Here is a 26,877-nt window from a genome sequence, read left to right as displayed (position 1 = left end):
TGTCTGTTGCCTTCTTTGCAGAGCTTTTAAGGCCACTTCAATGAACGTGTGAATTTATCAGAGCAAATCTGAAAAGCCTCCAGACTTTATAACTCTCCGATGACTGTGTCCCACTAGGCTCTTAACAATGTTTAAGCTCAAAGCCAGTGCAACGCATTGCATTTTAAAACATTTTCATGAACCGAGACGGTGCCCTGTCAGCTTGACAGATGTAATGATCATTGTGAGCTTGTTACATATAAGAGAATCCTGATCAGAATACTGCTGATCAAAGTCTGATTCAGTATGTCTTGCTATACTGTTGTTGGAACCCTGATCAGTCACCCTGTTTCATGCCCTCGCTGGGTGAGCTCCTCCTCACCTTACTGATGACCGACCCAGAGGACCGGGGGATCCCTGGACACCAGTCTATTAGTCAGTGGAGGTAACAAAAGAATTCAAAATGTCCATGTGATGTTGTGTTATCACAAGTATTTGGTCATTATACTGGATAAGGTCTTGTGTTGAGAACTTTTAACAAATGCTTATGTGTTTTGTTTTTTTTCCAGCACTGAAAAAGGGGTTGTTAAAGATTACTTATACAGTATAGGGTAGATATCTTCTTGTCATGCCACATAAACACATCACAGATGTCATCTTTCAGCATATATAATAGATATAAAATGGCCTGCAGAAGATCAGATTTTGTCACCAATTAGGCTGGTTTGCTAATCTCTGAATTAGCCCAGAGGCACATGTCAGATCATCTGAAAGAAGTTATGTTAAGTTAAATGAAAAATAGCATTTTCAATAACATTATTTTGTGACTGCGGGTCTTTGAAAGCTGATTGGATGTTGTTACCTTAATCTGTGCATCACTGATGTATTTTTGCACTTGACTAGAAGGTTTTTTTTTTTTGTCTGACCACAAGTGAAAAATACTGAAAATTCAACCAGCGGAAAAGCCTGGAGGAAATTTCACAGTCTCAACCTGTCATTTCTTTTAAACTCAGTCCTACAGTTACACACATACAGTGTGAATGCAGTACAGTAACACTTTTACCATCAATTTTTTGTCACTTCTCCCATTCCCTCCATCTTCCACAGCCCTCACCTTGTCTGGTTTCAAAGGAAATCCCTTCCCTTGGCCACTGTGATTATTGCTCATGTTACATTGGACAATTCCTGACAGTACTTGAAAGCAACATAAATCCTTCTATGTCCAGTAAGCCTCTGAAGGCGCAGAGGAGGGGAAAGGTCACCACCGACAATCTCCCATCTTGAGGAATCGCTAGTCGCTCCATTTGTGCGGCTGCAGTGTTTGCTCTATATTGTGTTGTGTTTTTGTTTTGTTGTTTTTCACCTGCAGCATCCTCTGTCGGTCCTCAGCAAAGACCCGATAACCGTGCTAGCTCTTCCTCTCCTCACAGGAAAAAAAGAAAAACCATTTTTTCCCCTCCACCTTTAGTTCTGCACCGCCACACAACAATTAAAAGCGCTAAGTCTCTCGTTAACAGCTGCTAAAGATTAGCAGAGTATCGCTTCTGGATTGAGTGTTTTCCACACTCTAATCCTCTGAAATCCCCCCCTTCTTCTTCTTCTTCTTCTTTTTTTCTCCCTACATCGGGAACATGATAAAACAGACAGCACTTCACTCATGTTTCTGTTTTAATACCGAAATTATGAAAGCCGATCCGAGCAGCGCTCAACTTTGGGAATCCAAGTGAGAAGCAGCAGCAGGAGCAGGGAGATATTAAAACAAGAGAAGAAGAAGAAGAAGAGATGTGATGACTCACCTGAGGAAGACAGTCTCTCCTTGTCGGACAGTGATATTGTCCATCACTTTGTTGTCGGATTGAGAATCCCCTTGACTACGGACCGGCAGACCTACAGGCACAAGAAGCAAAATCCTCAGAGAGAGAAGAACTGTGCGTTTGGAAAAAGCAACAAAGTATCCGCGGAGAGACATTTTTCTTCCGCCTTAACAAGTGCAGAAAAAAAAAAATCCCACAGCGAGACAATGAGTCGGTTTTTCCTTCAACGGTCCCGTGGAGATTATTTAGCCCCAGTTCATTAGACTTAATCCAAATCTTGTCGCAGGTAGCTGCGGTGCGCAGGGGAAGAGAGACACTCGACCCTGTCTGTCCGCACTGGAAAACATCCACCGTTTAATGCTTTTTCTGAAAGGAAAAGAAAACAGTAATCCTGTCTCACTGTCGTCCGGCAGCGCCCGAGCACAGTTATTTACCAAGTTTGTTTTGTGTTCTTTAATGAGAAGAAGTTATCAACAACAAGCAAAAAAACAAAAAATGGCAGTATTTGAAATATTAATCTGCAGCCTGAATGTGCACATGCGCCAAGCGAATAAAACAAAAACACACGAGAGTCATAGTCAAAAAGGAAACACTACGGTGCCAAGTTTGCGTTTTGCATCGCTGGTCAGTGACTGGTTTCTGTGTGTGTGTGTGTGTGTGTGTGTGTGTGTGTGTGTGTGTGTGCGCTCCGGAGCCACAGCGCGCAGTTTGTCGCCGTGTACGTCACACACCGACAGCTGGAGTGATGGTGACAGAGAAGTGGATTCACATTTGTATTAAATAGGCTCGTGATAAAAAGAGAAAAAATAAATAACATGTAATACTAATCGTGCAGACAGTGCTAATGAGTGTTTACAATGCTTATATGGATGACTTGAAATTTAACTGTGCCTCTGGTGACTAAATGGAAAGAAGCATCTATGATAGTGCTGCAACAAACTCCATATTACTTCATATAAACTCAATATTACTTCATTATTATTTCATCTGATGTGGTGAAAGATATATACATATATAAACATATATATACATACATATATATGTTTTTATAATTGACAATTTTCACTTCCCATTTCCACTTTCAGCCTGAAGCCATGCTGCTTGTAATATGACCAGCTGCTATCCTGAGATGAAAACATGCACAAGCGTCCGCTGAGTGTTCAGTATGCTTAACATCTACAGATTCGCACGGCGATGTCTCTCCCTTTATGTACGTTTGGCATTGGCTGTGTGTGCGGTGCATCGGCCTCTCTAAGTGCAATCAATGCTTGATTACTCTGATTGAGAATAACCGCAGATGTTTCTGGCATCTACAGTTCATGAAGTAAGTAATTAAAAAAAAAAAAATTAAAAATTAAAAAAAAAAAATTAAAAAGGGCAATGTCACATCTCTGCCCTCTCTGAAGCTACAAAGGCCATAGGTGAATTTGAGCTGGTTCAGGGGGCACACTTACATAGATTACTATAGTAGTACATAATTAATGTATTGTAATGCCTTACTCTTTCATAAAACAAAGCATCAGCACTTTATAATAGTAAACACAAAGGGTAAACTAATTGTGTGACTGCGGTTATTTTCATTAAACATTTGTTTCGGTCTAGCCGTGGACACCCTCGCCAGCACAGCTATGACAGAGAAAGACGCAGAGGTTACATGCTTCTTCAGCTCGCCAGCACTGCTTTGAAAGAAGACTTCGATGTAATCAAATAATGGGTATACGCTGTCTGCTTGCTAGCAGAAACGACGCTGAAGCTGCACCTGCCCCGGTCAGGCCGCCATGGCCAGGTCGAACCGGGTGTCGTGCCAAAAACTGATTGTATCATCCAGTTTATATACATCTACTTTTATATGCATAAACACTCATAACCTGCAAATAAACAGTCTGTGGTAGTATCAAACCTCGGCCGTGTCTTCATGAAATTTTAACGTTTCATGCAAACAAATGAACGTAATAGCTCAAATGTCTTGTCTGCTCTGAGCTTTACACAACACAGGAACAGACCAACACCAGGTAGTAACACCTATGATTTCTGCACCTGGATGCATATACCAACATAAACAATACGTACTGTAAACATGAGCTGTGGATTAAGACAATGTTGAGAAAAAAGCAGAAAGAGACAAAATGGTTGTAATGGAAGTACTTGGGAGTTGCAAGAGTTGATATTGAACAGAAAGGAATAGAGAAAGTTACTGCTATATCGTTCTTCAGCATGCAGGTGAATTGAACACAACGATTTTAAGCCAGTGAGTCACAGTTGTGGCTCTTTGTCTCATAACCACATGCTGTCACAATGCCAGCTTCATCCACAAGTAACTGCACTCGCCTGAAGGTGGAATCCAATTCCTTGATTGTGTTTGCATGCTTGGCCATGTTGTTGTTGTTGTTTTGTTTTGTTTTTTTTTCCTGTACTTGCTGTAATAACGCAATTGTTAGAACACTGGAATTTCATCAAAGGGGGAAGCTGTTGACTTGGGAGCAGCTGGACAAACTGGATTTACTGGAGCAAAATAAAGAAAATGATGGAATACCAGCACAGTATTTGATTATGTGAAAAATATACATAACTATCAAAAAGAATACTATAATAACAAGCTCTAAGTGGCAGAAATATGCTATTACCACAATGTTTTAAATGATAAGCTTGGATGATTTAATAGTCATCAGAATTTGAAAAAAAAAACCATTGCACTTTTAATGATAGATGATGTCTCTACCTGCCTCTGCTTTCTTTTCTATTTCCCTGTCTTTGTTTTTCACTGACACATGAACAAAAGAGGGATGTTTGCTAGAGTGCTAAGTGTTTGCACTGCTGAGTCACTGTGACGTCCAGAGATTTTGTTTTCGCAACTTATGAATCCAGTGCCCATAGGATAAATAGGCTACCAAAACAAATTTTCGATTACTTACATGTTTCTCTTAAACATTGTTTACCGCTGCTGTACTAAAGCACTGGCACACATGCGGAACAGAGATGTCTTCTTGAGTCAAAGACTGTTTTGGTGTCAGTTGACTCCATACAGATGTGAGCTTTATGACCAGTGAGTCACGATATCCAGTATTACAGTACAAAATGGCTGCATGTGCATGCTGCATGTTTGCACAACGGTTCAAACCTTCAAACAAAAGGTGACTTATTTTTTATCATTAAATAAGTAAAGATATAAATCTGAGAGGCCGTGTTTAAATGTTTAAACTATAGGAGGCACCTTCTCTAATAATCAACATTTTACACTTGCTTGGTTTAGCTTAATTACTACAGGTCTGTCATCACCCTCACAGAAATCTCCATTTTCAATTTTATATTTACTCCTCTTAGCACTTTTATCTCTGTTCGTCACACTGTACAGTTCATACAATGTGAATCACAAGAACAGCAATCGAAATCATATTTATGCTGAACATACAATTTGCGTTTTTCAATTGTTTTTAATTGTCAGTGTGACTGCCATTAAAATCGGAGATAAAGTACTTCATACCTAGGTTTTCCTTATCTTCAGGTCAAGTTATCCGTACAGTGGGAATGATAAAACATTTATAATTAGTTTGACTCTCAAGGTGCAAGACAGTCACTTGTGTCACTCAATAAGCTCTACTGGGCCGGTAAATGTCAAAATTCATTATGCATATGAATATGACAACTGCATTCATTACTGGATGGGATTCAAAGTCTGACTTCAAGACACATTGATCAATTTTCTCCATCCACAAAAGGATCATTTTGTAAAACAGCAACAATCATGTGTTCTCTCAGCTGGAGACTACAAATGTGAAAACACGTCATATTTAGCTTCCAGTAATGTTATACGGATAATATCACATTCCTCCCTGCCAGCTTTTACAGTGTGTTTTGAGGCTAGAGGAAGTGGGTGTGCTTCAGGCTTGACAGCACAGAAGCTATTTTATAGTCCAGATCTTGAAAAGGAGAGAATGAGATGTCACCATCCAGAACAACAAGCCTCCAGGCAGCACATTCCTAGGAAGGTATACAGTTACGTCACTTGACTTGCCCAGGGCGCTGCAGCTCATAATCGAGATTCCTCCTCCACACAGACTATAAATGTCACAGCTCTGCAATCCTCACTGTCTCACCTGAATGAAGTCATCAAGTAAATGAATGAGTGAGATAAAGCCTCCCATGGTGACTTGTAATGTTCTCCATCTGAAACACATGTTTAATCAATCACTCACTTTCACCGTTTGGATCAATGCATGCTAAGTCAGTGATTTACAGCTGGCATGTCGCATGAACACATGAAAGAAAAGGTCATTTAAGCAGGTATACTTATTGTATATACTTCTGCAATTTTGGTGAGAGTGGCCCAAATACAATTAATATCAATTGCTTTTCAAAGGAAAAATGCAAGTAGAAATGCAAATGTAATTCTTACAGCCCAGGTTTTCCTTAATAACTGAGGATACTGTGGTACCTAAAGCTGTACTAATCAAATTTGATTAATCAGCTACTTCCTGCACTGAAGAGCAGATAGACAACGTTTTGTCAACATCGTGCAGATATCTTCCTCAAGAGGTGGTGGAGACCAAAATAGAGCTAACATTGGATGAAACTGATTGGGTGGCCAGAATAATAACTTCAAATAAACAATAATGTTGTTCCGTGTGTGTGCTGGATGTGTGAATAGGTAACTGTTTACCTTTGTATGGTTATACTTTATAGGTTGATGGTTATGCATCTGTGTTGTGTTTTCAGCTGCCTGCTGTCTACTGCTCCCCTAAGTGGCCCAAAAAACAGTTTTATTTTTTTCTTTAAGTGTTTAATTTTGCATTCTCTTGAATTAACTATTACACTCTGTGCATAGTAAACTTGAAATGGAGTTAGAGCAGAGATACTTCACACAAAGCATCTTTGAAGACAAAACATGTTGACTTTTTCAATATTGAAGCAAAACAACCATTTCTACCTAACCTCAATCAAGTGCTTTAATCACCTGAAAGTCACAAGGCAGTGGATGCAGAATGTAAACTTAGGACTCAAATTTCTGGTTTCCAAGTCCTGTGCTCTGTTTATGTCAATACCTCCCCACTATGTTTTTATACAGTTTAATAAAGATGTTACTGTTCCCACTTCACAATAATTTGGTGAACAACAGGTATTTGCAACTTATTCTCAGTCCCAGGTCATCATATATGAATTTAAATTTCCCTCAGGATCAATTAAGTATCTATCTATCTATCTATCATTGTTTTGTCCGTCTCACACATTCCTAAGGCAAAAAAAAAGAACGAGGAAAGCCTTTCTAATATATTTCACATGTTGTGAAACCGTCAATGTTTTGTTGTTTTGGCACCAAAATTTTTTGGGGTTTGGGAAAAAAAAAAATCATGTTTTGTCTTTAAATGCAGTACATACATTATGTAAGAACGTCACGTATGTCACCTTACATTACATATCTGATGTAAGTACATAAGGTAAGTTTTACTTAACAGTGGCCTCCTGTGTGAAAGTTCCACACATTTTTCACACTATGTCATTCCGCATCCTTTTATTATGGAAAGGTTTACATTTGAATTAGTTGAAAGTGTCAATTCAAATGTAACAGGTCCTTCCATTTTGCATTCTTTTGTTGTCTCCTACAGATGCTAAAGGTTAAATTGTGAATCTGTATGAGAAGCCACAGGGCGTGATAGAACATCGGTATTTGACAACCTGGGAATGAAAACAATCTGGTATTTCGCAAAGAAAATTACTTTAACTTTACTAACCATGTTATGCATGAGTATACGCATACATCGCCCCTAGATATGAGTATGTGCATGTGTGGTTGTCTATCTTTGTGTATCAGCCCTGTGATTGACTGTAGTCAGCTGGGATAGGCTCCAGCCCCCCCGCGACCCTGACGGATAAGCAGTATGGAAAATGGATGGATGTAGTATATTGTCCTCCTTTATTTCAGTTTGGAATATTATAATAAATAAATATGAATACTGTGAAAGTGTATCCATGGTAGCTGTAACACTTAAAGTAATTAAGTACTAATTGTAAGGTAAACATAGACTGCAAGGAGAAAAAGGCAATAAGAGAGAAAACAAGCTCCCATCTACCTGATGATGATGTCTAACTAAACCAATGGTAATCATGCAGGCCTAATTGGGTGGTTTGAATCAGAAGACTGTGGGGAAAAGCTGGGTGAAGGAAGCAAGTGACATGTCTGCTTCAAATACAAGTCGAGATGTCTTTGAGCAAAGTGTTTAACCTCCTTCGACTCCCGTAGAACATAGTGGACAGCTTTCTGGCATGACCAAGTGTGAAGCAGTGCATCACTGTAAAAACACATTTACTCAACCCACACACACCCCCTGCTTGAGGTAAGCTGACATTCTGTTGGTGAAGAAGAATATGGGTTTTTAAAAAGCATAAATTCCCAATGCGCATGATGGCAACAAAGGCCCTTTTATCTGCTGTAAATGAAAAAAAAAGAATGACAAAGTGATAAAGACTGACAGACAGATGAATGCCGTTGATGTTTAGCGTGTCATGATGTCACTGCTCATCAGCCCTCTATAGGACTGACTTGCTAATCAGCATAATCACTTTAATGACCACTAATGGGCAATCCTCCAAACATGTCAATCAAACTATAGAGGTAAAGAAAAAAAAAAGGATAGTGCAGTGTACTTTCAGCAAAGAAGTGATCGGTTCAGTGTGATCCTACACAGAAATCAAAGCTATTAGAGGAGAAAATCACTAGTTTTCAGCATGCAGCAGCATTTATCTGAACAGTAGACATGACTTAGGTATGCATAAGTGCTGATATTTTAAGAATGCTATCAAGTCAAGCTAGTGGATACAAACTGATGTCATTACGAGAGAGATTCCAAAGTATATGCTAACTACGAACAAGTCGCCAGTCAATTGCAGTGCCGACACACAAAGACAGACAATGACACACTCACATCTAGGGGCAATGTAGCCAATTAACCTAATGTGCATGTTTTTGGGATTGTGGGAGGAAGCCGGAGTACCCGGAGAAAACCCAAACAAGAACAGGGAGAACATGCAAACACACAGAAGGGACTAGACTTGGATTTGAACCAGGAACCCTCTTGGTGTGAGGCAGCAGTGCTAACCACTGCACCACCGTGCCACTCTCATTAAGTGATATGAAGAGCTTTATTGAAGCATTGTATTTTTCAAGTGTTGCATGACACGTCAGACTGCAAAATCATTCAGATGTGGTACTTAGCACACCTCATATTGTATTAAAGCAAAGATGGTCTTTAAGAAAAGATTATCCTGCAGCAGTGCTGTGAGATGGTATACACTTCCTGTCACTTAAGTGGATGAGATCACCCTCGTCACCATGAGATATTTTTAACACCAACACAATACTGAGGGCTTTTGCTTGTCTATTGTCCATTTCAAAACAATGGAATGGTTTATACAGTCAAATTTAATCTTAGTTCATTATTTTTTATTTCTGCATGCTTAACATATGGCTACAGATTTCCAGATCTCACATGTATATGTCACTGAGAAAGAGACAGCTCTCAAACTCAAAATTAATTTTTCCCTTGATTTGTCTGTCTGAAAACCGTGACTTTAATGCCATGATGTTTAGAATATATAGCGCTTGTGAGCAATGCGTATAATTGTTGCAATGAAGCAATGTGGCTTTCCAGTCACAGCCCCCTCTGAAACAAAGCAAGCTATGAGTGTGGCAATTCATGCTTGACTTTAGTTGATCAAATAATAATCGCTCAAGGTAATTTCAAAAACACCTCATGGTGTTCTTTGCCCAATAGGGTTTGTTCAGTTGTCATGGAAATGGATCGACATCTAATCGCATACAAAGATGGGCTTTTGTTTTGGATGTGAACGAGGACTTCCTTTCTTCTTCCACTGACTCATGGTCAATGATTCTGATCCTTTCACGGGCCAATGCTGGGATGCTGATGTTGATGATAAGCTTTTTTGTTGTTGTTGTTCACAAGCAATAGAGCCATTATCATGACAGGTGAACTCTCCGTCTCCAACAAAATAGTAAACTGACCTTGAGTCCCGTCAAAGGACAGCAACCATTTATTGCAGTTAGCTTTGTGTTTATGATAAATGTCTGCACAATAATAACAATTAGAAAGTGAATCATTAACAAGCACATTTGCTGTTAAAAGTTATATAAATTGTAGACACGGTTGGTATGTATCCTCCAACACATCACATTGACAAACAGATAGACAGTAGTCGGTTTGCTTGTAAGACTAACTACTAACCAACTGCTGTCTGTCTTTTTATCTGATTACTGCCTACCTTACATGGTTTCACTTGAGGAGATAGATATGTGCTGTAAATGCAGGCTCAGTCAGCCAACAATTTGTCAGAGAGCAGGGTGCTTTCCTTTATACTGTTTTAACTATTTTTTTCTTTCTATAACAAGTGTCCTCTCTATTTTCACAGCATATTTGGCATAACTACAGTGATTTGACTGTATTTACATGACAAGTGCTTTGTAATTTTTTCAAACACCATATGATCAGATGGAACTAAACTCGATAAACACCCCATAAATGATAATGCTATTGGTTGTCTTGACAACAAATGAACGCAAAGTGGAAAAAAATTGTGAGATCGTCTCGAAAGAAAACAACGTGCAGCTGATTCTGAGAAAATGACAGGAACGAACTCAGTACAGCAGCCCCTGATCAGCTGCAGTCTGCAATCCCTTTCACAGTGTGATTTACACTTACGTTGGGAGCCACAGGCCAGATGTGTATGAAATGGATCATGCTGGCGTGCTGGACAGCGAGTTAAACGGTTATCTCTGCTGCTCTGCACTGTGATCCCTCTTGATGACTTCCAGATGGTCATCCTCCATCTTTAAGACTCTTTTGGTTCACAAGGGAAGCTGGGGTAATGAGGTCTTTGTCACAGGCATTAATGAAATATCACCTAGCAGACTGGAGGGACTAATGCGGCAAGAGAATCTCAGCGAGGAAGTCAGTCGCACACCTCAACCTACTGTATGTGATGAAATGCTGAGGATACTTCTGCAAAATCTTGATGATTTAAAATGCATGGCAAGTTGTTCATACATTAATCACACACATTTCTCCAAGTGTAGAATTAGGTTCACAGTATAATTGGATCTCAGGAGAGCCTGGTGATAAAAAAAGATAATATGAAGGTGTTTTTGCAAGATTTCCCTATTGTATGCAAGTGATTGCATGTCCAAGTAATTGCTGTAAGTGCTGGAGCACTTGCAGATGTGCGGACAGGAAGCACTTGACTTCTGGTTTGAGCTCTTGGAGAAAAACAATAATTAAGAGTGAACAAACAGTGGTGATAACAGTTGTGGGAGAGGCGCTGTGGTTGAGTGGCTGTGAAGCTGGATGCTGAGAGAGGTTCCCAGTTGGCACTGAATCAGAGGACAATCACGCCTGGAGGCTCATGCTCTGCTCCACCCCTCATCCCCAACACTCACCAAGAGCAAGCATTTGCCAAGATCCTAATCACAGCGGGCTAAAGCAATCAATACCAAAGTGACCCTTAGGTGTTAGACATCTCCAAGAGGAAGTGACCATTACATTCTAATAAAGAGATTGATGCTGGCAAAGTTGTCTTCATCACCCCTTAGCAATGTCTTTGTGAGGGGAAGCATGATAACTGCACTTTTCCATTGACACGTCCACAGCTATCAGTTGCAACCCAAAATTTCATTTTTTCTCTTGCCTCCATATGAGAACTGTGTGTGTAAGGGAAATGTATTTGAAGCCATGTAGATATCATACAGCACCATATCTATGTAAACAACTACATGTGGTTACCCTGAGCAACGTTAAAAAGAAATGTGTGATGGACTCCCTAACTCAGACATGTAAAGAAACATAGGCCATAAAGACACGATATGAAGAAAACACTTTATCTTCAAATGTCTTAATAATGTGGAGAACTTGGGAGCAGGTCAGTAATTATTAATGGCACTGGTGTGGACATGTTTATTTATTCAGCCCAGTACTGGGGGAGAAACACACAGTGATACAACAGCTGTTTTACTGTTCCAGGTACCCCCACCATTTCCACACATTTTTGCTTCCCATGAGTAAAGGCACTTTAATAAACACAATTTTTGCTGCTCTATGGACTTTTTTTTCAGTAAAGCTTTATAAAAGTGTCAGCTTACGGCAGAAAGGTGCACATATCTAATTATTATGTGGTTATATTCTTTTTGTTGACAAAATCAAGCTTCTACAAGTTCTCCTAGGGGAGTGGGGGAAAGGAGCTTACTGTGACTAATAACACATTATCCAAAGAAATATGCAAAGCCTTGTGGCAACCCAAACTTTTGACTTTTTTAGGCAGAGCATTTTAATGCATATTCAAGAGGAAGGAACTGTTGAAACATGTGAAAATGACTGCACTAAACTGTAACTTCAAATTGTTGCATTCCTTTGTTAATAACAATATCATAAGGATGTTAGCACATAGAGTAGAGTTGCAACAATATAGCAGTTTTACAAATGGTTTCACAGAAGTTTATATCACGTTTCATGTCTGTCAGGACATAACATATTGTGAATAGCATTTGTTCAGCCCACTGACATGCTGTTGATTAAGATGGACTATGAATCTCCTCTTACTCCCACTGCACAAAAGTGAAGCCAAAATATCCTGGATACAAGTACTGCTATGTTGTGCTGGCGATGTCATTTGAAGGCTGCAAATATTGTATTTAAAAGCCCTGCGACCCTGACGGATAAGCGGTATAGAAAATGGATGGATGGATGGATGTCTGTATGGATGTCTGTCCTTGTAATTTATGATATTTAATGCATGTATGTTTCTCTCTCTTTCATCCTCTCTGTCCTGTCTACCTCTTCTTCCCCCCCTTCACCCAGCCGACTATCAGCAGGATGGTTCTCCCTTGTGAGCCGGGTCCTGCTCAAGGTTTCTTCCTGTTAAAAGGGAGTTTTTCCTTGCCACTGTCTGCTTGCTCAGGGGTTCAGGTTCTGGGTCTCTGCAAAGCATCTAGAGACAATTTTGATTGTATAAGGTGCTATATAAATAAATTGAATTGAATTGGTTATTATAAAATGTGTCCTAATTAAGTCATTATTTATGAGAACATTGTATTCAAAGCTGCCAAATCTCAGCTTCAACAAGAACGAATATACACACTACTTGGAAGCAAAACCAAGCAACCAGCACACCTAAAATGTCAGTATTAATCCTTCTTTGCACAGAGAAACAACATGCACACAAATACAGCAGCTCAAGGTTGAAGCAGGCAGGTAAACTGTGACAGATGTTTAAAGCAGACAGTTTGAAAACGTAACATCCACCTTTGTTTTCTGTAGCTATCCTGTTGCTTTCTGACAAATTGTGTTACCAGTGTTCCACTCGACAAGTGTTATTATAAGAGCTATAGAAAATAAATGAACAAAATGAAGCTTAGCGAAAGTTCAGTTAGGAAGAATGCCCTTTAAGCATTTTACTGCAATCCTTTAGTTCCACTATGTCATTCTTCTCTCTCCCAATCACAGCCTGTCAAGTTTCTCCTACAGCCAATTGCTAGCAAGCTGTCAAACTTTAAAAGTGTTGTTTCTCTCCACTGTCATTCAGCTGTCTGTTCAGCCCCATGAAGATTTGCGTTGTTGCTTCATCGTTTGGAGTTCGCTATCTTTCCATGCTTGTCTAGAAAATAGGATGTCAGATTATGACTCGGATCGTCTTTTTTTGCAGGATTTAGATCAGAGCGGCAAACTCCTGCTAGAGTTTCCTAACCGCCTGCAGTATGGCGAGTTCACTTCAAGCCAAGTCCGTCAAGCCCGTCTCCAGATGCTCTGAAATGCTTCAGCCCCTGCAGCTCCTCTGCTCCTCAGTTCAACCAGTTTAGGTAGGTTTTTCATTCCTTTGGCTGCATCATCTCTTCCCAGTTAAAAATAGAATCATAATAAAAAAAAAAATCCCCTCATCCTCCCTTCACCACAATGCAGTAAGAGAGTTCCTCTCCAGTTGTTCTGCCTTCATTAAATCTATAGAGTTATAATCTGTTTCGTTCTCTTGACAGATGTGTAGTTTTATGGTTCAGGTCTGATTGGTGATTCAGTCAGTCAGACCACCACCTGCGGTAATTTAGGTGGCTAGGTAGTTTGCTGTCCAGAGTTTCATACAAGTCTCATAGCTATTGCCACTTTAACATATTCAGGGTCGAAGATTGTTGTTTCTTTTTTTTGTTGTTGTTGTTTTTTTTTCTTTTTTTGCCCCATTGACATTGTCTTTAGTTTAGTTCAGTTTATTCCTCCTGTTCCATTTCGCTTCATTATTGTGTGGATATTACATATGCGTTAAGCAAATAAACAGATAAATTAATTACATTTTTCAAAAAATGGTTGAAAACTATAAGTCCCATTACAATTTAGAGTTTCTCTTTCTTAAGAAAAACTGCAGAGAATTTGTGAAATCAGTTTTTCACATCACCAAAACAACAAATAATAAATAAAATTAAAAGAATCTAAATAAATATATCATGTAGCAATTTCTCACTCTCCTGGACCCCCTTATCTTGGCTTTGTGCATAATTCCTATCACTCCCTCCAGGAAATGCATAATACTGTGGGTCTTTTTCCACTGATGGATTTATTCATCTTACTCACACTTTTCACTGAAACCACCATTGAACTCTTAAACACAGAACGACGCACAATTAATCTCATTTCACATGACATACAAGCTGTAGACATGAACAACAAATGAAACATACCCCACTGGCTGCACCAACCAAAAGGGAATGAGACCGCTTGAGGAGGCATATAATCTTCAAATGAGTCACGTTGCAGCCGTTAACACTGAAGCAGAGTAAAACTTCAACTCTCCTGCTCCACACTTTTCGTGCAGGTTGTTACAACTAAAAGCGTCCCGGGTGCACCGCAAAATGTGTCCTAACTTTCCAGAATTATCACAAATCAAATCACAGAAACCAAATATACAGATAATGCACGTAAACAAATATCATATTATGATATAAATCATTATTATGGCAGTTACAATTCCTCAAGGTAGACCTGGCCTTTCAGTCCGAATGATTAAAAACTGGTTGTTGTTAGCCTATCTGATCTCTATTCAGGTAACTGTGGTTAGAGTAGTGGAATAGTATTTCTTTTTCTGTGATGAATATCAAAGAAAAGAATCCAACCCACTGACTAGCCTTCCTCTCAAAGAGCTAACTAAGTTTAGCACGAGGTCGCTGCACATGTATTTTTATCCTGCTAGGTTTAAGGAGGAAAGATTTAGTCATTTCTACTATAAAGCTACTATAAAGCTTGAGTCACTGTTGCAGTGTTTCATGCTTCACTCATGCTCCTGAAACCTGTTCCCATTCGTGCCTTCAGCATCTATTGAAGTTGTTCATTAATTCAAGTCTCAGTATATTGATAGGTGCTGTCAGGGTTTAGTTTAATGTCTTAATCAGATCCCATCTTTCCTACTGTCATCACTATTCCTACTTTAAAGTATTTCTTCGGGAATTTCTAAATGCTTCCTTTCCATACCTAATGTTGCATATATAATAGCTATATCTTTGTATAAAAATATAGCTTACATATAACTACTATATTATAATCACTAAATAAACATCTGGCAGCAATAACAGAAGGCACTAATAAATAAGATATATAAACAATAATAGAATTTGCACAATTTAGTTGCGCGCAATGATTATTGTGTGCAGAAGAGAGCGTGCGGTGGGACTGTCCAGTTAGCGTCTTCACAAGGAGGAGTTGAAAAGTTGTTTGGTCTGAGGGACAAATGACCTCCTCACCTGTCTGAGAGCGGGAACAGTTACAGCAGCCCGTTGCCAGGTGTGCTCCTCTGCTTATCTATGATAATCGAATTCATTCAGTTAGTGCCAGAAATTTCATATCATATTAACTTTCCGCCCTAGCCATTATATTTATTCCTTACACATTCCAAACCCAAGAGTCATTGTCCCTTTATTATCACCCCACTGATTCAGCATTTTTCCTTCACAGCTATGCTATAAAACTTGCTGTGCATCTTTTATTATTAACAAATTTTAATATTCCCGTAAGTCCACCATAACTGGTGGTTGTCTCTCTAGCATTTCTTGTATCTTACCTCTGTTCTTATCTTCTCCTTTCTGTCAGTTTTTCTCTTTTTTTTTCATTTTGTGATCCTTTGTTGACATTTCCTACCTCACCTTGCATCATTTGCCCCTTCTGCAACACATAGCTTTTCCCCTGCATTATCAGCCATTATCCCTTTATCATGTATTACTCCTCGTACTCTAATTTCCCCTGGATTTCTGGTTAACCTTTCATCCCTGCATTAGTATTTGCATTTCCCCGTATCATTTTGTTATCACTTCTCTGGTTAGCACTCCTATTTTCTCAGCTTTTCCCTCACTCTTGGCCTTATTCCTTGACGTTGCTTTCATTCTTACGGTCATCGTTGTTAGCCTATAATGTTTTATTGTTCATGAATGCTTTTAATTGTGCTTTTTCCCTCTGCTGGTTTAGCTCTACAAGGTCAGGTATGGTGTACCTTCTTTTTTGTGGGGATGTCTCCTTCATATGGAAGCGTCTCATTCGTCAGAGAGTTTCCCGTGGTGACCTAATTTCTGCTGGGGTCTAAGCGCCAAAGTCGATTTTGCTCTTCACAATAAATTCATTTTACTTGAATTATCTCATTCACATTTCTCTATTATTAATTTCTCCTGACTGAACTAAAAAAATACGCTGAAGTGATAAGACATATTGTCTTATCTTGTCACTTCAGCTTATTTTTATGCTTAAAGGTTAGAAGAAAAACTGTAATCCATTTAAATTCCATCATTATCCTGCCAACTGTAGCAACAATTAACATATTACAAACAATTGAATGTATTCATTTAATAAATACTTTATAACACACTATCAAAGTCTCAGTTTAGGGTTTAAAATATAAAAAGAATATTCTGTATTTTAATGATACTCAGAATATTCTATGCTGACTCATGACAATTTAATTATGTTCAGAAGTATATATAAATTGTCTGTACACATGTACAGCCAGTTACATCTTCTTCAAGATGTGTTCAAAACTAATGAAGGCATTTGATTGTGTGTGATTGCATGTTATAATATTGCAAAAGTGATAATAAACACTTCCTCACAGTGTCTGTGTGTATTTGTAAGCAGTTTATTTACAGTTGTTTGTATACTGCTTATAAATGCTAAATAGGAAGTTAAAATAGTCTGATCTCTGTGTGGAATCTGACTGTGTCACTGTTTTTGCACCACTTTCATTTGAGACTGATAAAATTCTACTGTGATGCCAGTGCAGTGTGTGGTTTGACCTTGACTGCAGTTCACATAACACACTGTACTATTAATGCCTTCCCCTCGCATGATGTATTCGATTGTTTATCTTCTGCAGCTACTCACTAAGGACTGGGTCCTGAGTCCCTGGAACCTGCTGCCCAGTTGCATGAGAAATTATAAACTCCAAATGTAATGTGCCATCATAACCATATAAATGGACCTTAACTGCCTCTTGATCAAACACTAAGTGTGTAATACTTCTCAAGAGCAGTCACTGTGTTTACTGTCAGATGATGTCATGTCAGCACAGGTTGTCTTATAAAGTCATCTTTGCTTAGTCAAACACTGACACTCAATCAGCCTGTGTCAGTGAATCATGTAAAGATTGCATGGAGTGCATGAAGAAGCATGATATACACAACAGGAAGAGAGGAAAAGGGGAGCTAAGATTACAGTTGCAGTGCATGGATGACGTTGCTTTCACTGCATTAGCATCATCCATGCACTTCTTGTGCAACTTCAAGTGCAATTTTATGCCAGGTGTCACTTTAACTAAATACTGTGACATGACCTTCCTGATCTGTCTTAGTCTGTTGTGGCCTTTTTTTTTTATCTTTACTGGTAAAGACGGACTCAACAACACAATAAAACGAAGTGGCAGCTTGAGGGCTGCGACTGCTCCACACCTCTAGGTCAAGGTCATGGATTCATTTTTGCCTCATTGCTTGGCTCAGGGCTCTGCATGTGCTCTGTCTTTCCTGCTCCAGCTGAAACTGCTGCATTTTTGCTTGACGACAGACAACAGGGAAAACATAAACATATGCACCCAAACAGCAGGGACAAACTGAGAAACCTCTGTGAACATTGGATGTAAAAAGAAAAAGAAGCGCCAAGTGAGAAACTGGGAACGAGATGATAGCAGGAGAATGGCAGCTCTGCCAGACCACACACACACACACACACACACACACAACACAACACAACACAACACACAAAACCTGGACACTTTTAGGTTACCCATCAATTCTTCTCTCCTACCTAAAGATGATCCAGCTGCTGTGGTACTTGCATCTTGCGGCATGGCAGAGGGGTCATTGAGATTAAATGCCAACCTCAGACCTGCCTCTTAGTTGATGAGGGATGTCAAGACGGTGTGGGAGTGAGGAATTGTGTTGAAATAGAAGTACAAGTGTGTCAGATCCCTTCAGCCTGCCAACAGATTCTAAGGCTTTGTAGTGTGGAGTCAGGGCAGATGTTCCTCCAGCACATTAGACCTTTGAGCAGAGCTGTAAAGAGGTGCTCACAAGGATTAAGTGGTTAATTAAAATGGAAGTATCTGGTTAAGGGGCTTTAAATCAACAACCATCTTTAATCAATCTCTATTGGTGCCATATATCCATTCAGTCTGACTTGTACCCAATTGCAGTAGGCATTTAACAATACAACATAAATATTTTTCTTAAAAAAAAAAAAAAAAAAAAAAAAAGTAATTTCTTTTAATTTTTTTGTTTAAGGGAAAAATCTGCTGGGCCAGCTTGAGTTCAGGGTTCACTTAATTTAAATGCACGAGATTCAAGGTTAAAGATTCGATACTTTTTTGCTGTATCAACGTGATTGATTGGAGTTTGACTTTGTGGGCTCACTTAAACAAAAACTAAAACGGGCAAAGACCAACCTCATACTCATAAAGCACATGATACATTTATATATTAACAAAGAGTTTAAAACAAGTAGACAGCAGTAAGGCAATATCCAACCCATATAATAATAATCCTAAAAGCAGAACACAAATGGGAAAAATAAAGTATGTAGGCTTTAAGGCATAAAGTGCAGCATCTGGAAAAGTGACCTCTGGTTTGTACAAATGAACACAAATTTCTACTGATGATCATGTAGGTGTGAGGCACAGGTTAGGATGAGCTGTAATCTACATGATAAGTAACTTTTTAAGTAACTTGACCTTTTTTCGGCTGAACCAAACCTTTTTAATGTGTTTGAACTATTTCTATCAAACTGTGACAATTGTAGATGGAGACTTTTGTTATCAAGTTATGAAATGGCCAAAATAACATTGTTTGATTACATGTTGAAATCTAGGGCATGATTCCTATATCCTTTGAGAGGGCCATGCTGCCTTCTTAGAACTTAAATATTGTCATTTCTTTCCCACTTTTTGCTGTCTCAGCCAGCTGTCACCACATAACTCCCCTCGCGCACCCCCAGAAATAATCCTCTTGTTCAGTCAAGCAGTAAAGGGCACATGGACACTGCCTAGACAGTCAAGTCCAGATGAATATATGTAGTGCATGACTTTTCTATGTATCTGTGTGTGTGTGTGTGTGTGTGTGCTTTTGCCATTCTCTACCATGTAGAACTGTAGTCTTACAGTGTTTCCCCTATTAGAAGTAGGCTAATACTAGAATCTCATTTTCAATCTTATATTAAAACATTTAAAGCCAAGTAAGTGAAGGAAACCGCCATAGTGATTGTTTTGAAATTGACTAAACTAATATTCTGTGACGGAGTAGAGACAGCAGTGTTTGAGTTCATTCCTAAATGAGCATGCTAACGTGCAGACATAAGACATACAGCTGAGAATAATGGGAATGTCATTAGTTGAGCAGGTATGTGATAATGAACCAAAGTATTAAAAAACTGAACTGGTGGCCTGATGACAGCCAATACATGAAGTTACCAAACTCTTAAGGATTGAACCACTAGAATTCTCAGCAAATTACAGCAGTCCATGCAAGTGCTACTGTTATTTCTGTCTGGACCACAAATGTCAATCTCATTGTATCAGCAAAATGAGCTGGATTCTTCCTGCTGGGATGACTGTACAAAAGGTCATGACATATTTCAGTCTGGATGTGGAAGTGATCGACAGAACAATGTTCCCAACCTTAACGCAGTGAATTGCCTGATGTAGGTACTATCATCATCTCATTCATTTTGTTGCAATTTCACACTCACAGTGGATGAAAGTAATCACCACCTTACAATCCCGACTGACCAGGGAATGAATATTTCTGAATCATATCGCAAAGTAATATCATTAGCTGGTCTATCAAGAAAAAAAAAATGCCCAGAATAGAGTATTTCTATTTAAAACAATAACCTTCACATTAGAATTTGCAGCATTATTATCTGAGCATTAATACTGTATATGACTCCACAGCTTCCTTGACATTTAGATTCTAAAATTAAAAGTGCAGTTTTATTGCTACCAGATGTTGTCAGTGGAGCCAAAACAAGACAAAGGGCAGAATTTGGATTGGTGACATTTTCTTTCAAACTAGCCAAAGCTGATTAAAGAAATCCAGTTCATGCCGACGACACTGTTGTTAAAATATGCTCAGATGTGCTCTATGTAAAAGAAATAGCACCCAGAAAACAATTTTGATTAATGATTTCTGTCTATACTTAATCAACAGTTGATATTTTTACACTTATTGCTGCTTCTGAGGCCCTGCGATTGACTGGCGACCAGTCCAGGGTGAACCCCGCCTCTCGCCCGTAGTCAGCTGGGATAGGCTCCAGCTCCCCCGCGACCCTGACGGATAAGCGGTATAGAAAATGGATGGATGGATGCTGCTTCTGAAGTATGGTACAAAACAAATCCAGTGCTTTTTTAAGCCCAGTTAAACATACAACACCACAGAGATGTATGAAGCTACAGATATTATTTTAAGAAAGATAGATTTTGAGCTTTTAACTGGTGCTTGTGTAATGCCCCTGCAGAAAATCTTCAGCTTTTATTTATTCAATTTATAAACTAATGAAGAGGTGAAGGGTGAGAACTACAGCACCCAGACAGTCCTGTAACAGTCAAATAAGTGTCAGGAAATAATTAAGAACCGAGCAGAGATTAAGTATAGCAGCAGGTTTTTATTGGAATGACAGACAAAACAACAGGCTGCAGTAATTACCTGAATCATTGCTATTGCTGATTGCCTTCTCTTACGTTTGATGCACTATAGTGGTTTATGGTCAACTCTCTTAATGCTTTCAGCCTCTTTAAATGTATTCTCTTTAGTCATCTCTGATGGGCTCTAAATTTATCTGCACCATGTGGCGTCCTTGAGTGTTCACACACCATCTGCGTGATAAAACATAGTCTGCTGCATTAAAAAAAAAAAAAAAAAGAAGAAGAAAGAAAGAAGTCAACACTAGCTTATCCAACTGCTCCACTTTTACACCTTCACAGCTTAAACTTATTTCCTTAACAAGGCAACTGTAAACATGCCATACCCCTTAAAATGACGCAGTCCCCTTTGGGTAAAGTCAGTAACACGTTATAGTATGAATGTTGTAGTTCATCCTGTGTGTCAAGACTGTATTCTCTAATTTTGAAAATGTTACTAAACATTCTGCTTACGGTGTTGCTAAAGCTGAACTGGACTATAGGTCTAGGAGATTCTGATCAAATGAATGAACATTGTGTCTGAAGTCGGAATATTCTGCTGTTACGTGCACCTTAATCCCTTCTCTCCTCATCACTCGTCTCTTATTGTCAGCCCTGGTTACTATAGACAGTATTTGCTCACATGAAAAAAGAACTGTGATGCAGCAAAAGTTTACCTGGATCTAATTGGTGTAACTTATCAGTATAGTATGTATGCAATGGTATCAAAATCTAATTAAAGTACCAAACATAATATAAGACATAAATAACATAAATAAATACTTATGTTATTTATATACAGTGCATATAAATGCGTATGTAGTAGGCCTATTATTTTTACTGCTGAATTATTAAATATTGCAGCTGGCAACTGCAGGGCTAATATTAATATCTATCTAAATAGACAGACAGATACTACTTAATATACTGTAGGGTTGATTATGAATTTGCTCAAAATTGTACATTAAGTCTAGCACTTGAATGAATCTACTTACATATCAATACTACTTGTAGGTAATATGGGTAAAACTAGGGAACAAAATTAAAGCATCAATCAGCTGCTAATTAAGATGTGTATTAGTAGCAAACTGAGCCATTTTACCAGTTATTCTAAAGCATTTTATTAATTCCATATTTTGCATGACTAAATTGTACAAATATTAAGCCATTAATTACAGCTTTTTCCTCAGAAACCTCCTCATTAGTGCTTACTGATGCTATGTATAAAAGTAAGAAATGCTTTATGGGCCTAATAAGGTTGTAGTACAACAAGAACAGTCACTCTCCCTTACTAACACATAAATATAGCGCTTTCTAACGTCAAGGTGAGGGAATAACTTGTGGTTCAATAAACAAATTTAAAAGCACATTATTTATATCCAGTAATACAGTAAGCCTTTATTATTAAGCACAGCAGACAGTGAGGGCAGGGAGGCTGGGTGCTGGGTGGGCATGAAGCACAGCAGACGCAGGAGGCGTCACATAGCAACAATTAATGTTGGCATTTTTTTGGTTTTGTTTTGTTTTTTTGTTATTTTATGTTACATAACCACAATTTGGTGAAATTATCGGTAATTACTGCCTTGCAGTAACTTCCTTTGGATTTGAAGACAACCTGGTGGCCTTAAATTATGTGGTAGGAAATGTTCTGCAGTAAGAGGCCACAGCAACGCCTTCTCTTTAGCTCTCCCCCTAATCACAGAGACACTCAGCAGTAGAGCAGAGAAATGCTCGCCTTTAACGAGCTCCAACTGTAACATTTGCAGCTTTCACTTAAAAAGATTTGTCATCAAAGATACTCCCCCAGACAATTTGGAAACAAAACATATCTCATCATAATCACTCCCAAAACAAAATGTGACAACACTAAGTATTCTGTTTCATTTGCATTCCTTCTCTATGACATGCAACCCTCCTCTATCCATCCACACACACACACTCATAATCCCAAACAATTACAAAGGAGGGAGTGTCAGCAAGCTTGTTACAAAATTGCTATGCAGAAAGGAGAGCAAAGTAAAAGCAGCCATTTTGATCAAATTTCCACTGTACGTCTTATCGTGATGCATGCACAACATCAGCCTCTCTTCTTTTTAAGCTGATTTGCAGAAAAAAGGCCATATGTTGTTTAAGCATGTGTAGGACAATGAGAACATTCCTAACTGACTTCATTTCATCTTATGTTATTGGTATAGCCTGTATACAGAAAACAGTAATATGACTGCATGTTGTGAATGACAGTCAGTACGGTAAAACCACACATCAGTTCCGGAACATCCTTACAAACAGCCTGAGACAGATATACATGTAGGGCTGATAAACTGGAGGAACTTTCACTGCAGCAAGTAATTAAATTCTTTCAGTGAAAAATAAAGATAAGGGATTCCATTAGTCCCTTAAAACATTCTGGGATAATGATTTTCCGTGGTTGATGGAGCACCTCATGTGGGACAGGTGGGATTTACTCCCAGGCTCAACTCAGCAGTGCGGCAGACAGGCATCGCGCCCAACCACGGGAGTCAGCGACGACATTTGATGCACCATTGGCACCGGAGGCAAATGAGATTACGGCAGGGGGAATGGAATTGACTCTCTCCTTGACAGATTTACAGATCCCCACTGGATAGAATACAGGCGAAAAGGCTGTAAAACCCATCATCTGTGGGGTGAATTACACACGGCTTGGAACAACTTGTTTGGTTTAGGAAATCCACACACCAGCCTTTTTTGATTTACCCCCACCCCTTACCCAGCCAGCCACCCCCTAACTCTTCACCCATCCTCCTAGAAGCATGCATGGGTGGTGTTGTGCTACAGCTGATTCAGGGATTTCATCTTTTCATCAGTTTGTTAAATCGCTGCACAGAGCTGTCCTTGGCCTTTGATCTTTCAGCTGCTTACAACAGAATAATTCCACACTGCATTAATAACTGTGCATCACAAGTCTTGTAAGACCATCGATTTCTCTGTTGGCCAAACAGATACAATCTGAATGAGCGTCTAAGGCTCTCGGCCCCTAAGCAATAACATGTGGAGGTCAAATAAAGCTGCACAGTGGATCCCACAATAAAAGTGTCTTCACTCCACTTTGGGAATTTTGAGACAAACTATTAAGACACTATATTAAATATTTATCTGCCGAATCATGTTGTAGTCAATCCATCACCACCTTGAGCTGTGTTATGTTGATACATACATCCATTCATGCTGGTTTCAAAAGGCAGAGTTTGTGTATTAAAAACAGCTGTATTGACTATGTAGAGAAGAAACTGCATCCAAAATCGAGTCTGTACATCCAGCCAGGCATGACTGAAAAATTCCAATCCAACTTCTCTGTCAGCAGTGAACTCTAACAGATGAGTTCAGCTGCATTCATAGCCCAGTTAATGCAGATCATAAAAAGTCAAGATGTTAGACAGAAGCAGATTTGTGGTTATGGGAAAATATGTCTATGAGAAAAGCTAACTGATCTCAAACCTCCCATGATGGTCATCAGATTCACAGAATATGAATATGTGAAGTTTATTACCTTGATCATTTCATAATAGAAAATATTAATTAAAATGAACTGAATTAGCTGAGTAAGATGTAAAGAAACTCTGACACAAAAACATCCAGGAGTCACCCAGGAGTGTATTATTCATGACGCTGATTAAAAAATGTTTTCCTCATTTTTATTTTTTTTTCTGAAGCAAACTGAATGCTTAAATGAGTGTGAGGTTTTTCATCAAAGACACTGGGGTGGTAGAACACAGAGGAAGCAGCAGCAGTAATCAACAAAACAGTGACAGATTGTTGTCATTGGATTCATTATAATTCACAGAATGCATAATTCATATGCAAGTACTCATTACAATTATATTTCAATCAAATGCCCGTAATTCGCGAACTATATAGCCATATGCTTTCTGAAATGTTGTCTTGCCTGAAAAATTTCCAGATTAAATGTAAGAAAAATCTGTTTTATAAATCATGGCATTAAAACAACTAATTAAATTATGCAATGTGCAAATCTCCAACAACAACAACAAAAAAATCTATATTTCTGAGTAAGTGTGACAGTCTTTTACTTAGAACTAGTAGTGGAGTGTCTTGTGCTGACTGTAATAAACTCAATTTAAGTAAAATCCTCACGTCCATGATCACTCTGAAGTTTCCTGACAAAAATAACACATCCTATAGATGAAACTACAATGGCTCCAGCTAGATGGTGTGAAGTCTACATATTGCTACATATTAGTCTACATATTAGAGGGTCCCTGGTTCAGAACTTAGAAGCTTAACCCCTGCCTGAATTCAATAATAAAGAGCTGTGTCCCAATACATTTGTATATATGGTGTATTTTAAGTAATTTAATTCCCACGTTTTGAATATTAAATTAACCCCACATAACAAGAATCACACGTTGATTGAACATCAAGTGAACAAACAGGTATCATACTAACTGTGCTTGCTTCTGATCCTCGACACCACAGAAGAGCAAAGGGCTGACCAAGACAAGAAAAAGTGAGTGTAGTTTCTCTGGAGAGTTTGTTTGAGCTGTATGAGGTCATGTTAGAGCTATTGCTCCTAACCTCTGCAGTCTCTTATCAGTCTTCCAATCACTGTCCAAACATAGTGCAGCAACACTTTCATAGTGTCATCTAATGTTGCTAGTGTGTTTTTTCTGCATCTGTCTCTTTTTTTTTCTTCAGTTTCTTCTAACTGCCCCTAACTGCTGTGCTTGATGTAAAAACCTGTTTTCCTGTCTCAAAGAGGACTGTGTCCTCAAGTCAAAAGTTTTCTCCTTGGATTTATGAAGAGATGAGTTTTTTTAAGAAGTGGTGCTTATGTTGCAAGTGATTTTCATCCCTATTGCAGCTGCCCTCGACATCGGTTTTTGACAGGTTTAACTCCATTTACAGTGCAATGACAGCACTATCCTCAGTGTTTGTACTATGAACTGATTCAGCACAATTTCTACAACATTCAACCAAGCATTTGTTTGCAGTAATCATATGAACAGTGATTTAGATATTTCTAAAATGCCTTAAGTGGCAGCATGTTCACAAGTTTATACCACAAGGTGGTTTGATGTACTTCTCAGCAGACATGAAACAATAAGAAAAATACATCTTAGTGCTTTCAAACTGTTGAGCTGCCAAAGTACCTTCCTGCCATAAAACAAACACATAATTACTAATCCGCTGCATCAACAGTCCTGCTACCAGCTTCCTCTTCCTTCATTGATCCATGACTTTCTAGCTGGACTTGAACTTTACATTTTACTCCCATTCCTGAATTGATCTGAATCAGAGCCCTGAATCCATTTAGTCATAAATAATATAAACGCACCTACCCATGATAATGGCACTGGTGATCACTTAGCAATAGCTATAGTAAAGCATCTGAGTGAATCAGATGCTGTATAATTGCAAGGTTTACATCAGGAGGTTTGCATCAAGGAAATGAACACAAAGCTCTCAGACAGCAACATAGGCAGATGGTGGTTTGCACTGTACTCACAAAATATTGATCCCTTCAGAACTATTTAACCTTATATACGTTTTGTGGCGTGAGTTAAAGATATAAATGATGAACAGTCACTGCACTGATTGAAAAGCAGTTAAACTACTTTAAGCTGCTAATTTGAATTGGCTCTGTCAGTAAGAAAGATGTCGATCACATACACAGGATTCAAGCATTGGAGACCAGAGAGACGCCTATCTGACAGAGATAAATAGTCCCAGCAAAAATGACTGACTCTAACATAGATCGACCAAACAAATATTCGTGACAGTGGGATCTAAGTTAGGTTCGGCAGAGCAGCAGGGAAAGAGCTGCAGCTTGAAAATCTTCTTCTGTTATAACATTCATTTAAATGGGTCTATCACTTGAGAAAGAGAAGAAAAAAGAGATTTT

General features: G+C 38.8%; 1 protein-coding gene across 5 annotated transcripts in view; it reads right to left on the bottom strand.

The window, feature by feature from the left end:
• ntm (neurotrimin) overlaps positions 1-26,877 on the bottom strand; it is a 370,092-nt gene that overhangs the window by 108,024 nt on the left and 235,191 nt on the right. For 2 of the 5 annotated variants that reach the window (XM_046411179.1, XM_046411178.1), the window contains exon 2: positions 1,776-1,866. In XM_046411179.1, coding sequence (XP_046267135.1) covers positions 1,776-1,866 — 91 coding nt within the window. The other 3 variants (XM_046411177.1, XM_046411180.1, XM_046411181.1) reach the window with 2 other exon arrangements.

The sequence above is a fragment of the Scatophagus argus genome, chromosome 14 (assembly GCF_020382885.2).
Source record: "Scatophagus argus isolate fScaArg1 chromosome 14, fScaArg1.pri, whole genome shotgun sequence".
Lineage (NCBI taxonomy): Eukaryota > Metazoa > Chordata > Actinopteri > Scatophagidae > Scatophagus > Scatophagus argus.
The sequence above is the reverse complement of the archived record's forward strand: the minus strand, read 5'-3'. Positions and strand labels throughout refer to the sequence as shown.